Source organism: Zophobas morio, unplaced genomic scaffold (assembly GCF_036711695.1).
Source record: "Zophobas morio isolate AGI-343-1 ecotype UQ-CSIRO unplaced genomic scaffold, CSIRO_AGI_Zmor_V1 ptg000004l, whole genome shotgun sequence".
NCBI classification, from domain to species: domain Eukaryota; kingdom Metazoa; phylum Arthropoda; class Insecta; order Coleoptera; family Tenebrionidae; genus Zophobas; species Zophobas morio.
The window spans coordinates 9,133,791-9,149,919 of NW_026972109.1; the positions used below are offsets into that span (position 1 = coordinate 9,133,791).

General features: G+C 32.5%; 1 protein-coding gene across 1 annotated transcript; it reads right to left on the bottom strand.

The window, feature by feature from the left end:
- Positions 1-1,199: 1,199 nt before the first annotated feature.
- Positions 1,200-15,066, bottom strand: LOC135134922 (retinol dehydrogenase 12-like). The gene is made up of 5 exons (XM_064063815.1): positions 14,745-15,066; positions 2,397-2,580; positions 2,025-2,348; positions 1,641-1,972; positions 1,200-1,468 (listed from the first exon to the last, which is right to left on the bottom strand). The coding sequence occupies exons 2-5, from the start codon at positions 2,533-2,535 to the stop codon at positions 1,277-1,279; spliced, it is 987 nt and encodes a 328-aa protein (XP_063919885.1). The 5' UTR covers positions 2,536-2,580; positions 14,745-15,066; the 3' UTR covers positions 1,200-1,276.
- Positions 15,067-16,129: the final 1,063 nt, after the last annotated feature.

A 16,129-nucleotide genomic window follows, 5' to 3' on the forward strand; every position in this document is an offset into this window, starting at 1 on the left:
TTTTCTAGTACGTTTTTCATAATTTTCTTAAAAATTCTCTAAAATCGTTCAGATTTTTTGGCGGGAGTTTTTCGTGCAGAATATTTTCTTTTACCGTAACTCCCAAAAAGTCTTGATTCCACGATCTGGGACGTTTGTTCAACAACTGGGGCGAGGGAAATTCTGTCTAATACTAAGATAACCAAACATTCTGCGAAAATAAGACAATAAACCCGCGAAAAATTCAAAATTTGGCCTGAATATGCAAAATATGGGGGACAACTTGTTTGTTCCTCTGTTCTTGTTCCAATTCTCAAAAATGTTACAAATTGCTACAAACATTTGAATATCAAAAATAAATCGTCATTAAAGTCACTGGTTGGTAATACACAAGTTCTGATAGTGTGGCGGCAAATTTTAAATATGAATAAAAAGCAAAGGGATCGATGACTCTGATCAAGAGTATCGAGCTCTCCTAAGTTTTCACTGTTACGTTGTGTTATGAGATTCCGGCGCAGTTACACATATTTATCCTCGCGGGTTACTTAATTGGCCGCATTATCCACGTGCTCATTTCACAAAATAAGACCAGGAACGGATGGAATTGTTAAGTTAGAATTTGTACTATTTGAAACTGTAAGGCAAATAAATCTTCCATACGCCACGGCAAGATCTGATATTACATTAATTACACTCGTTGAAGGGGACCGTGGCTTCGAATGCGATTCATTTTTGTTTAAACAAAAATTTTGGCATAGATTAGATTTACATACGCAAATAGGTAATAAAATCATCACAGCTATCATGAAAATTAAATTAATTTTTACCACAATTTTTTACAAAATATGACATGATATATTGAATGCGGTGGACAAAAATGAATGAACGTTAAGTATTATTTTTTGAAACGAGGTCGCAGTATATTTAAAGGTATCACATAATACTGAGTAGGGGCTAGACTCTTTTTTCAGACACAGGCTATTAAAAGTAAAATATGATGACTTTTTGTTGATTAATTCAAATGCATGCAGACATGCATTAAAAGTGAATTGTTTTTTAGTCCAGTACTTTGAATAAATTTTCTTTGAAGGATAACCCGTAACGGTTCCCTTACGCTTTGCCTTTCACATAACATTCTCTTATTTTTTTTTAGTGTTTGCGATTAAAACAATACTATAACTTGTTCAAATTTCATTGGTACTAAACAATGATAAGCAAGCAAGAGTTAAATGATAATATATTATGAAAATATTCGACAGTCTTAGATTATCGAATAGGATTTTTAATAATGAAGTACTCAGAGTTTTTCATGTTCTTCTAATCGCACATATTTCTCGCTAGCCTTCCAGATCTCTTGACAAAACTGCTGGTCATATGCAAGTCTAGGTTTGACGAAGGGTTTACAGTCCACAAAATACTTTCCAGTTTCGCGTTGTAATTTTTTGGAAACTGCTACATGTACCAGGGTTTGAGAGCCTTCCCATGCATCCTAAAACACTTGATCGAATTAATTTTAAGAATACCAAAATGTGTGGAAATATTTCGTGAAACATACAATTTGTATAATAATAATAAAAACCAACAATATACAAAAAAATCAAAATGCAACCAACAATACAACTACTTAAGTAAACATAGTACAACAAAAAAATTGTACTAACCTTGGCAAAAAAAAAGTTGCAGCAAGTGAAAAACATTTCATGCAGACAATTTTCCATAACCGTGTGCGTACGTGTGAATATCGGTGTTTTAACCAATCCAGGATGAATGCAGTTCGAAGTGACCTCTGTCCCTTTCAGTTTTTGGGCAAAAATATCTGAAGCGATGATGACTGCCAGTTTGTTGTTGCCATAAATTAACCATTCACGAGAAATCTTGTTCATTTGACTCGTCGAACAGTCAAAATTAAAATTGTCGAGGGATAAGTTGTTGACAAAAGCCAGAAGCGAACTCGTGAAGATGATCCTGCTTGGTGCGGATTTTTTCAATAAATCTGTTATTACGAATAATTTAAAAATGATTTATTAATTTGAGTTTCAACTCGCCTATTAATAAATGTGTGAGGAGGAAATGCCCGAAGTAGTTAATTTGCATCGCGGGGTGGAGGTCATCTTTGGTCCTGTTTTCCAAAGAACCCACAATTCCGGCGTTATTTATTAATATGTCGAGTCTTTCTTCAGTTTTTATGATATCAGCGGCAAATTCGCGGACTGATTGTAGTGACGATAGGTCCAATTTCTTCGTTAGGATGTTGGTATTGTTGGTGAATTTTATTACATTCTGTTTTGATTTTTCCATATCTGCTACGTCTGCCATTATGATTCGACATCCTCTTGCCGCCAAATTCAGTGTAGTTTGGTAGCCGAGTCCTGATTGTAACTGTTATTATTTTTTGATAATTTTGTTCATTGTTTTACCTGAATTGGCACCCGTGATAATTGCAGTTTTGCCTATTAAGCAGCTATTACTTCTGGTTATTCCTCGGGATAAACGTGCGATGCAGAATAAACCAAAAATTAACGCACCAAAGAAGGAAAATATCAACAAAAACCACATTTTACTTTATAGTGATGGAAAGAACTGTTGTGGATTAGAAGCTCACTGAAATACAGTGTCTACGATATTAAAAGTTATCTAAAATTTGTACAGTTTGTGTATTTAGTTCCGATTGTGTGTATTGTAATGTTGAATATGTTAATTTATTTAACGTGGTTTGAAATTCCTCAAGGCTAGAGTTGAATATGTACATAAAGAAAAAAATAGTAGATTGTTTTATTAGGATTAAAAGTGCCATTTTTTGCGACGAGCAAATTTTGCATTTGCGAGGCGGAGCGAAGCGAAGCCGAGCGGATGCAAAATTGCGAGTCAAAAACTGACTTTTAATCCGAATGAAACATACTACTTTTTCGCCAGCCAAAAAGTAAATCTCAAAAAAATTTTAACTTTTTAAGGCTAGGATTAAAAAAAAAAATTAATGCTAGGATTAAAAAGGCAAAAATGACGTTGTTACTTTAGTAACGCAACTTTTTTTTACTCTCACAAAAACGTCAAGTTTTCCGTCCAAAATTGACGTTAAAAGTGACATCTTTTAAGACGGCTGGCGAAAAAAGACGTTTTTGACTGATTTCTAGTTAAAACAATATCACTCTTTAATGAAATAAAAAACCACTAATGTGCAACCGAGGATTCAGAGAAAAAATAAGTGTAACTTTAATAGCCATAATTAAAAAATACTTTGTTTAATTAATGTTAGTTTGGTTTTGTGCTGAATTTTATTATATAAAAAAGAAAAACCGAAAAACGAGTTTTTTTTTTAAACAGACGCATTTTAAAAATAGCTGACATTGCAACTGAGACAATGTTATGGCCTTCACGGGAGCTGTTCTTACTTTTTTGTTAAAATAAACACATCGTCTGAAAATGTTTACACTAAGGATGTTTTTAAATTTGATCTGCGACTTTACAGAGATTGTAATTATATCGGGTGATTTTTTAAATCTGTTCTAGTTGGCCATGACGCTTGCTTCAGCTGCTTCAGTTGCACTGCTGGCGTACGCGTCATGGCCAACTACAGCAGAAATTTAAAAATCGCACGGAATAATTTAATGTTTACTTATTATAAAAATGTCCATTTAGTTATATATAACTAGCTGCTAATGCGTGTGATATCGTGCTATCTATTATGTAATTATCTAACGTCAACCGGCAATCGAATTGTCACTGTTTTCATTTGTTTTAATTCAACTCTACCGCGCATGCGCAGTGCGCACTCACGCGCAGAAAAGGTTCATCGCAATCAAGAAACTGAGTTATGAACGCGTACGGAACAAATAAACATTCATTTTTGTATATATGAGAAGATTTGTTCATAAATTTGTTTATCAAAATCAAGGACGTCGTAGTGCATTAGTTTGTAATTAGTTAATTAGATTATAATTATATCCGTAGAAAGTAAAATTCTAAGTTACTGAACAATGAATAGTGACGATAAAAATAAAAATATTAAAGAAGGAAATACATACAGAAATGGGTTTTGATTGTTTTTTGTATTTCGGAACACGTGGACATAAAAAAAAGTCTTTACTTAAAAATGTCATGACATTTTCGTCTTTACTTAAAAATGTCATGACGCAAATGGTTCGCCTCAAGAATGTTTCGTCAGGGCTATGAAAGTCTCAGCTGACTCCATAAGAAATACATGGGGAGCTTACGGAACGACATAAAGAGGTCACTGGCGTCACTAAAGGTGCTCCGACCTTGAAGAACATAGTTTCTTTTTCATTTTAAGGTTTTCGGTGAACGTTTTGTCTGGTTTTGTCAACAAGAAATGTCATATTATTTACGGAATCATACGGGATGTTGGGTTATGGGGTTAAAAACAAACGTAAAATTTATTGTAACAAAGTAATAGATACTTACGACGTAGTCTTACGATACATGTAAAAAATACTAGAAAATTCCAGGCTAAAGAGGTCAACAAACTGCAGGTTAAACGAAATAGTTTAATTTTCGATGTGTGCGTGTTTGAGCGGTCCAAGATTTATTTTTAAATTTTAGTGTGTAAAAAATTCTAACTCTAATAAAAACTGAGACGGGGTAATCAAGAGGAAAGTCTTTGCAGGGGTGGTGGAATGGTATTTTTGTATGGTTCGTTTTTTAGCCGCAAACCAGTTAACGAATACAGTGCATAAATTGGGAAAAACTCACAAAATGTATTACCCACTACCGGAGTATAAACTGCAAAATGTTCAGGTGGCATCATTAAATCGCCAAAAATCACATCTTCATTGAAACTTTAAAAGGTCACAGAATTAAAACAGGATGTACCACTTCGTAAGAATGTGCAAAGTTCTCACAAACTTCGCAGAAGTGGTGGTGTAAGAATTTTCGTATTAATGAATATCCACAAACATACCATAAACAGTTGTGTTCTTTCAAGGTGAGTTTCCGGTAACTCACATCACTTAATGATTGTTGAAGAGACCGGAATACAGGGAAGATGTGTTGTGGAAGTTTATTTAAAAGAACACCTTAGCAAATTTTTCATTTCAAATAAAATAGTGTTTCACAGTTGGTTCTTGCACTTGTATCGAAATAATCTGTAGTAAATAGTTTCCGAAACGTTCTTTGGAATTCTATTGATGTGGGATTTATACAATTCCCAAATTGACGCCTCACAGAGCCAAAGAAATATGTCAAACAATACTGATTTAGTTGCAGCAAACTTTTAGTGAAAATTGTAAATAAATTGTATTCTGTGAAAACTATTAAAAATAATAAGCAAAATGTTTATGTTCCTGAAGTTGTTTTTTATTTTTTTGTGAGTGATTTAAAAATATTAAGAGTGAATTAAAAATTTTGCAATTCACTTGTGGATAACAACTTATTTGTCAGACTTGTTAAGGTTTTAATAAACGCAGTTTAAAACGTCAAAATTGAATAAAAATGTTTTGCTTGAATATATTAATAATTTATAGGAAAGTAAAAAAATGACCAATGTCACTAGTACATGCCAACCATTTTTATTTTTGTGTACAATTATTAGTATTATATGAATCACATACGAATGCTACGAAATATTTGAATCTTCGTGTTTCCCGGGAACGGGCTCCCAAGGTCACACCCGTTCCGCAAATATTGCTGAAGTTTCGTTACTGATCTACTGTGGTTTCGTATAGTTGAACGTCTTGAAAAAGCGGTAAATTAATTGCGAAACTGTTGACGTAGAAGACATTTTTTTTTTCTTCTTTTTATGTCCACGTGTCCCGAAATACAAAAAACAATGTAATGAATAATGGATGAGAATAAACTATTAATGGGGAGTTGATGTTTGAAATGTAGGCAACCAACAATCCAGCTGAAATGATTTGCGATCTATCTCAAGAAGACAAAAAGGCCTTCTTTATTCGCCAAAATAAATTAACCTTGCTGCTCAGTGTTTTTCATTCATGAAGGAAATTATTATTAGGATTTAATGAATTAATAAATCCTAATAATAATAATAGAACAGCAACTGCTTTTACTTGAGAGGACGACATTTCTGCGATGTATCATAGTTACTTTGACCTGTTTTATTACGTAATAACCCTCCATTAAAAAGTCGATTTTTACTTTAATCAAAATTTTATTATTTTGGAGGCAAAAAATCATAGAATCCACCTTCACCGTTTTCTCGCAACTGTTTCATTCGCTTCTTTAGGGTTAATTTAAAAATACCAAGACGGCGAGCCTCGATATTCGGCTGTCGAGCAGGATAGCAGGTCATGGAGGAGGTGGTGAGAGATGACACCCGACTAATTGTTGCAACGCCATCTATTCGAGACTAGATTACTATAGTTTATTTGTTAAGACATCTAAGATTACATGTTAAAACAAATGAAAGAAAAACGGTTTATTTTTTTGCAAAATTCATTGATTGAAAATAGTTTAAGACGTTTGAAAATTGTCGGATTAACTGTGAAATGTGATTTTGGGTTGAGTGGATATTTGCATGCCTTTTAAAGATGAACTACAGTTGAAATTTAAATTTGTGACAGCCCCAGAGACAGAAAACAGAAGTTACTATTAGAACTTGAGACCTCCTCAACTATCTGTGATCCTATTAGGAGATCGAAGATTCACGCTCGTCAGCGCTTATTTTCCGACTCGGAAGACAAGGTTTATAACAACGCACAGACAAAGAAAGAACAAGAGGAAGGAAAGTTTCTTTGTCACTCATAAAAACGATTGTTTTATTAACTTCATTTGTTTATGAAAGATTTTTAATTAAATTATTAACAATAATAAAACATTGGCTATTATCTTGATCATTCTTGATGAAAGTAAATTAATAAATATGCATTCATTAATTTGCACATCCAGTATGAATTACGTAATTAATTTCTGAGTTGGATTGTTTACAAAATAAATTTGTTGGATTATTTATTTCAAACTCGGTTAAACAAGTAAAAATAAAAACTGCCTTTTAACATTAACTGGACCAGGAGATGAAAATGATTTTTTTTAATTGCCCAGCGAAAAAATAATTTTGACATTTCAGTCCACAAAAGTGGCACTTTATGAACTTCATGAATTTATATAATAAATTTTCATAAAAAAACGTCTCCAATAATTAATTTATTTATTAATATTAATTAATTCGCATAAAAAATCCTAAAACCCACAAGCCGGCGAGCCTCGATGTTCGGCTCCGTCACAGGATAACAGATTACTAAAAAGGTGGCGAAAGAGAATGACCGCAGTCTATTCGAAAGTAGATTAATAGAAATTTAGATAATAGTAATCCCTTACCCTTAAACAATGATAATAAGTTGGCTATGGTAATAAAAGTTGTAAAAGTTGCAGTATTACAGCTTTCTACCACAAATGTCAAATTAGCACACAGTTCTAAGATCTCCTCAGCTATCTATGATCCTATTAGGGGATCGAAGATCCACGCTCGTCAGTGCTTATTTTCCGACCCCAAAGACCCGGAATTTATTATTGTACAAGGAAAAAACAAAGAAGAAAGAAAGAAAGAAGAAAGACTTTCTTTATTCACTAAAATGGATTTTTGTTCAGGGTTGTGGTGACCAGATTTGAATTAAAAATTTCGCGCTGAAAAAAAAACAACTTCGCGAATTCAAATCAAGAAAATCGTTAAACATAGGCAACCACGTGCAAGTTTAGTTCCTTTTTGGCAGTTGCTAGCTCTCTTAGGGAATTTCGGGGGAGTATCTAGTGAGAGGGTTGGTGGTGAAATTTAATTGTTTGGTAGAGGATAGATGGCGTGTCATTGTTGTTGTTTGGTGTAAGTGAAAGGACGGGATAAGGAAGCTAGGTTAAGTTTAGTTGGACGACGCCACAGTTTCCCCAACACGCGTATCTAATTCTTGCGTTTTTTCTGACCAACGTCAACACGTGGTGTAAATTTGTTTTATTGTTTGTAAATTCACAGTTCATGTTAGGATTTTAACCGTTACTGGTTCGAACACAATTTAACAATCATGAGATTTGTTCAGAAAGCACTTGCTAGGAAATTTCATGAGGTTCATTTAGTCAGGACTCATCCTTTGCTTATCAAGTTATATATAAGGTTTCTGGATGCTTATACTTAAGTGTTACATTATAACACTTCTTAATTCCTCACACACGATTGCATTTACGGCAGTTAAATTAACCTAACGTTGTCTCATAATATCGTGGACTGAGGGTCAGAAGGACTAAATTTTTCCCCTTTGGCAGTTATCATTATTATCATTATCACACCACCGGGAGGTATTTCTCCCGACGCTGGATTTTGTGTTTATTTATCATGTGTTTGTTTGGGATAAGCTGGGGACAGTCTACGATATAAACTCTCAAAGCTAATTGTCTTAAGTAGCCAACCACTTGGAGGCATAATTTAACATCAGGTAAACTCGTTGTTTGAATCGTTGATAAAGTGTGGCATAATTTAACATCACATAAATTTTTTGTTTCAGTTGTTGATGAAGTGTGGCGAGTATTAAAACTCGTGTAATTTTGTTAGGTTTGCAATTTTTCACCTCATCAATTTTAGCCTCACGTAATATTTTTTGCCTGCACAACTTTTACTCCATACCAGATCTTTTTTACTTCCCGAGCGTAAGCAAAAGAAGTATTGTAATCGAGTCCGTCGGCCGACTCTCTACTTTTACGTTTTCTCGATCTTTCATGACCCCTAGAAGACGAAGAAATGGGTCTCCCATTTCCGTCTGTCTGTCCGTCTGTCCGTCTGTCCGTCCGTCTGTCCGTCTGCCGTCCCGGATTTTTATTAGACAGATAATCTCCGACAGTACTCGACCGATTGTTGTGAAATTTTGTACTTATATTAAGAATATCATGTAGATGGTAAAACACTAACCAAAATTTGTCTAATCATCCCCACCACTAATGCGATGACGTCACTTCAAAATTGTACATAGTAAATGGGTTTTCAATTGTATAAAATAACATAGTCCTACACATGTAGTTTACAACTCTGAATCGACTTTTCACCCGAAACGTCCAGATTTTTGGAAAAAAAATCAAAATTATAAAACAACATTTTGAAATTTAATTTTTAAACTGCTAACCAGAATGCTTTGAAATGTTGCAGATGTTTTAAGGCTATAAAGAGCATCATAAATCTTTAGTCAAAAAATATTTGCTTATCCCCTCCAAAAACTTGATGACGTCAGCTCAAAAGTTTGTGGAATAAATCATATCTAAAATGTACAAAATATGATGAGTCGGTACTTGTGATCTATCACTCCATTCATATTTTTTGGATTTGCATATACAGGGTGACTCAAAAAAATTAATGAATGCGTAAATATATTTTATTGATTTAATCAGGAACTACAAAACCGAATGCTCTGAAATCTTGCAGATGTTTTAAGGTCATAAAGAGCATAATAAATGTTTAGTCAAAATACATTTGCTTATCCCCTCCAAAAACTTGATGACGTCAGTTCGAAAGTTTGCCGAATAAATCATATCTAAAATGTACAAAATATGATGAGTCTGTACTTGTCATTTATCACTCGATTCATATTTTTTGGATTTGCATATACAGAGTGACTCAAAAAAATTAATGAATGCGTAAATATATTTTATTGATTTAATCAGGAACTACAAAACGGAATGCTCTGACATCTTGCAGATGTGTTAAGGTTATAAAGAGCATAATAAATGTTTAGTCAAAATATATTTGCTTATCCCCTCCAAAAACTTGATGACGTCAGCTCGAAAATTTGCCGAATAAATCATATCTAAAATGTACAAAATATGATCAGTCTGTACTTGTGATCTATCACTCCATTCATATTTTTTGGATTTGCATATGATGACGTCAGCTCGAAAATTTGCCGAATAAATCATATCTAAAATGTACAAAATATGATCAGTCTGTACTTGTGATCTATCACTCCATTCATATTTTTTGGATTTGCATATACAGGATGATTCAAGAAAATAAATGAAAGCGTAAATTTATTTTACTGATTTACTCAGGAACTACAAAACCGAATGCTTCGAAATCTTGAAGATATTTTAAAATTATCATAAGCATGGTAAATTTTTGATCAAAACGTATTTGGTCGTCCCCCCTAAAAAATTTATGATGTCACCACAAAATTTTGCTGAATAAATCCTATCTAAAATGTACAAAATATGGTGAGTCTCTTCTTGTGATTTATCATTCCATTCAAATTTTTTCGATTTGCATATACAGGGTGACTCAAAAAAATTAATGAATGCGTAAATTTATTTTATTGATTTAATCAGGAACTACAAAACCGAATGCTTTGAAATCTTGCAGATGTTTTAAGGTTATAAAGAGCATAATAAATTTTTAGTCAAAATATATTTGGTTATCTTCTACAAAAAACTGATGACGTCAGCTCAAAAGTTTGCCGAATAAATCGTATCTAAAATGTACAAAATATGATGAGTCTGTACTTGTAATTTATCATTCCATTCATATTTTTGGATTTGCATATGCAGGGTGACTCAAAAAAATTAATGAAGGCGTGAATTTATTTTATCGATTTAATCAGGAATTACAAAACCGAATGCTTTGAAATCTTGGGAATATTTTAAACTTATTATAAGCATGGTAAACTTTTGTTCAAAATGTATTTGTTCATCCCTCCTAAAAAAATTGATGACGTCACCCTTAAATTTTGCTGAATAAATCCTATCTAAAATGCAAAAAATATGATGAGTTTGTACTTGTGATTTATCATTCCATTCATATTTTTTAGATTTTCTTAAGAGGTGGTTCAAAAAAATTAATGAAGTCAATTTATTTTATTGATTAAATGAAAGGCAACACTTATTATTAGTATTACACCCCAACCAACCCAATTTGGTAGACACAAAATTTGTTAAAGGAAAAACTCGGTTGAAACATAAGGGTACTACGCTTATTTACATCGACTTTAACATTACAGACCTGCATTTGTTTTATGCGCTCACTTGGTTCCGCGAATGTGAAATAGACATGTTTATAATCAACCAATTGTGAATTTCACCGTCAAGAATTAAAATAAAACCCAATGTTTTATATAATAAGCGGAAGTCGAAGCAATAAAACCGATGGTCGTTTTGTTTACAGTTTCTCTGTTTGACTCTCACGTATGCTGTTACGCCTGTCATCTTAAATTAAGAATGTTTATACATATACGATTTTCAGTTGCCTCTGATACGTATACGTGAGTAAATTGTTTTGTTATTTTATTGATTATTACAAATCAATATTCAAAACGACCCAATTCATTTTCCCGAAAATTTGAGAATATAATAATTTTATTCTTAGTATTACACTACATCTATCCCAACTGATATACGTGTCCTTGCAAAAATGTTGATGACGTCATCACAATTTTTTACTTCCCGAGCGTAAGCAAAGGAAGTATTGTAATCGAGTCCGTCGGCCGACTCTCTACTTTTACGTTTTCTCGATCTTTCATGACCCCTAGAAGACGAAGAAATAGGTCTCCCATTTCCGTCTGTCTGTCCGTCTGTCCGTCTGTCCGTCTGTCCGTCTGTCCGTCCGTCTGTCCGTCTGTCCGTCTGTTGTCACGGATTTTTATTAGACAGATAATCTCCGAAAGTACTCGACCGATTGTTGTGAAATTTTGTACTTATATTAAGAATATCATGTAGATGGTAAAACGCTAACCAAAATTTGTCGAATCATCCCCACCACTAAAGCGATGACGTCACTTCAAAATTGTACATAGTAAATGGGTTTTCAATTGTATAAAATAACATAGTCCTACACATGTAGTTTACAACTCTGAATCGACTTTTCACCCGAAACGTCCAGATTTTTGGAAAAAAAATCAAAATTATAAAACAACATTTTGAAATTTAATTTTTAATCTGCTAACCAGAATGCTTTGAAATGTTGCAGATGTTTTAAGGCTATAAAGAGCATCATAAATCTTTAGTCAAAAAATATTTGCTTATCCCCTCCAAAAACTTGATGACGTCAGCTCAAAAGTTTGTGGAATAAATCATATCTAAAATGTACAAAATATGATGAGTCTGTACTTGTGAACTATCACTCCATTAATATTTTTTGGATTTGCATATACAGGGTGACTCAAAAAAATTAATGAATGCGTAAATATATTTTATTGATTTAATCAGGAACTACAAAACCGAATGCTCTGAAATCTTGCAGATGTTTTAAGGTCATAAAGAGCATAATAAATGTTTAGTCAAAATATATTTGCTTATCCCCTCCAAAAACTTGATGACGTCAGCTCGAAAGTTTGCCGAATAAATCATATCTAAAATGTACAAAAAATGATGAGCCTGTACTTGTCATTTATCACTCCATTCATATTTTTTGGATTTGCATATACAGAGTGACTCAAAAAAATTAATGAATGCGTAAATTTATTTTATTGATTTAATCAGGAACTACAAAACCGAATGCTTTGAAATCTTGCAGATGTTTTAAGGTTATAAAGAGCATAATAAATTTTTAGTCAAAATATATTTGGTTATCTTCTACAAAAAACTGATGACGTCAGCTCAAAAGTTTGCCGAATAAATCGTATCTAAAATGTACAAAATATGATGAGTCTGTACTTGTGATTTATCATTCCATTCATATTTTTGGATTTGCATATGCAGGGTGACTCAAAAAAATTAATGAAGGCGTGAATTTATTTTATCGATTTAATCAGGAATTACAAAACCGAATGCTTTGAAATCTTGGGAATATTTTAAACTTATTATAAGCATGGTAAACTTTTGTTCAAAATGTATTTGTTCATCCCTCCTAAAAAAATTGATGACGTCACCCTTAAATTTTGCTGAATAAATCCTATCTAAAATGCAAAAAATATGATGAGTTTGTACTTGTGATTTATCATTCCATTCATATTTTTTAGATTTTCTTAAGAGGTGGTTCAAAAAAATTAATGAAGTCAATTTATTTTATTGATTAAATTAAAGGCAACACTTATTATTAGTATTACACCCCAACCAACCCAATTTGGTAGACACAAAATTTGTTAAAGGAAAAACTCGGTTGAAACATAAGGGTACTACGCTTATTTACATCGACTTTAACATTACAGACCTGCATTTGTTTTATGCGCTCACTTGGTTCCGCGAATGTGAAATAGACATGTTTATAATCAACCAATTGTGAATTTCACCGTCAAGAATTAAAATAAAACCCAATGTTTTATATAATAAGCGGAAGTCGAAGCAATAAAACCGATGGTCGTTTTGTTTACAGTTTCTCTGTTTGACTCTCACGTATGCTGTTACGCCTGTCATCTTAAATTAAGAATGTTTATACATATACGATTTTCAGTTGCCTCTGATACGTATACGTGAGTAAATTGTTTTGTTATTTTATTGATTATTACAAATCAATATTCAAAACGACCCAATTCATTTTCCCGAAAATTTGAGAATATAATAATTTTATTCTTAGTATTACACTACATCTATCCCAACTGATATACGTGTCCTTGCAAAAATGTTGATGACGTCATCACAATTTTTTTTTAAATTCCCACCAGAAAAATGTAATGAGAAAAAAAACACAATAGGCATGCAGTCGTCAAGTTTCCGACAGCGAGGGAAGTACTGTCTAAACTCTTTAGACCAATTTTTTTACTGTTAGCATTTACCAGGTAATTTGGATTTATTGATGGCAGAAACAGTATTTTTATAGACGTGGCATTGAAATGCATCTTTTACTATGTGTATGCTGGTATACAAAGGTGTTTCTAACGTTTGAAGGAAAACTATTATTATTATTTATATTCTATGTTTTTTAACATTATGGAAGCTCTATGTATTATTTATTTATTTTCAATAAAAATTGTGTGTACTTTACACAAATTTCAAAATATACCAAGCCGATGAGCCTCGACATTCGGCTCCGGATCAGGATAATAGAACACCGAGGAGGTGGCGCAAGCGAATGATCGCTTGCTCGCTGTTAAACTGCAGCGCCATCTGTTGTAGAGTAGATTCCAGGTTATTTTAATAATAGGAATTCTGTAATACATACGAGACCTCCTCGACTGTCTATGATCCTACTTTCAGATCGCAGAAACACGCTCGTCAGCGTATATTTTCCAACTGACTGGACGGACTGACAAAGCGGGATAATTTAAAATTTAAATTTTTAATCAGATTGCTTTATTTTTTATTTTGTTAGAAAATGATGTCATCAAGGTTAACGATTTTATCATAAATTTGGTAATGTAAATACACATTTTCTTATTTTACGACGAACTTGAGGAAAAACTAAAATAAATTATGAAGTTTTAGAACTGATATAGGCTCAATATAATGTACGAGAACTATCAAAAGAACGTAATTTTCAATTTAGAAGAAGAAGACGAAATAAGAAAAAGATGGAAAGGATACTTGAAATGCAGTTATAAACAACCGGTTTTTTGCGATTTGTGAACGCTTTTAATCGAGATTTTTGTGCAAAGATCTGGACACTGAAGATTATGTTGGACTAAGGTCAATGAAAGATTGCAGGTGGTAATAAGAATTTTCTTCACGCATAATAGTGTAAAGTTTATTTCATTCATGTGTGACTTTGAACTACGAAGAGTACACGTAACATACTTAATTGGAATTTATTATAATTATGTTTTTATTTTATCTAAAATGTAGGACCCACTCTCACACTGGTGTGTACACTCACAATATATCCGTCAATATTACTTGACTATTTATTATACATGGTGACGAAAATAGGATTAAATTATACACAATTTTCAGATACTTACCTAATGACAAATCTGTCCTTGATTGGTTAAACGAATCGTTATTTATAACACAAATTACCGCTTCACTTGTTCTATTACTTTATTTTAAATGGAGCAGGTAAAAGACACTAAATGTACGTTCAGTTTTGGTTCAGCTGCATTTGTCGTTTAACAGTTAATTGCATGCAAAGCTAGAACAAACTTTTGCGTCTATGAGCAAGTTTGCTAAACAGCAAAAAGTAGTTTCTAGCGGACTGATGCACACTATTTTTGGGCCACAACAAAGTACCTTTTATTTATTGACAGTGAAATAATTTCATATTTTTTGACAGTTAAAATCGAGAGTGACAGTCAGTGCAGACTTTCGTTTGTGTAACGACCAATGAAATTGTTAGGTGTTGTTTTCTACGGAAATACTTATCTTGTTTCCGGACGGTTTAAACAAGTCGGAAACAGTATCGAGTGATTACATATTAATGTTTGTGATTTTTTGGCAGGTTGGCAACCTATTTAAAATTTTGTGATGGCCTACCTAATTGTAAAAGTGATAATTAAGAAGCAATGTCATTAACGACAAGATGAAAAGAAATGGACCCAGTGCATTTCTCTGTGAAATATAATCGATTTTATTGGAACATGTTTCTTCATGTGGTTATTTCTAACAGTTTGTTTTCTGTACATTAAATAAGATTAGATTAAGACTAATATATCAAAAGGAGGTCATTTTTTCTTTTTAATTTTCCTTAACATCAAAATAATCTTTGTCTTGTCTTGAACTTTTGAAATGGTTATTCCTTATAATTATTGCATAAACTTTATCAAATCGACCGATGACGGTGTAGTAGACAGTATTTTTTTGTATTTGGCTGTGTTTACAAAAACTCATTATTTATGCTTAGTACAGTAAACAAATAACACGTAATTGTACACAATAACAAATTTAGTGCTCAAAGTATGTAAATAATGCACATTAAATATTATACGATCGAAAAACCAAAGGGTTCTTTTTCATTACTTTAAAAATTAATTTCATGACTAGCTAGAGGATTAGGTGATTCAGCCTGTATATTAAATTTAAGTAAAAAAATCTGGTAGAATGTTGTTTAGTCAGAACTTCCATCATAAATACAGATTTTTCGAAAAATTATAAAATTTAATTTTTCAAAGTAAACATTCTACGCATGGACCCAATTAGCTTACGCTTAGAGCGTAAAAACGCCACAATAATGACTCATGAACTGGTTTAAACTTTGTTTTCCAATTATTATAGATTATTATCGTTTATCAACTGTGCGCTTAATTTAAATTTTTTAAATACAAAAACTGGTTTTTGTTTCCTACGTTATTTGTAGTAGTAAAACTGTAATAAGATTTGTCTGTTAACAAGAAGGAAAAATTCGGTAATT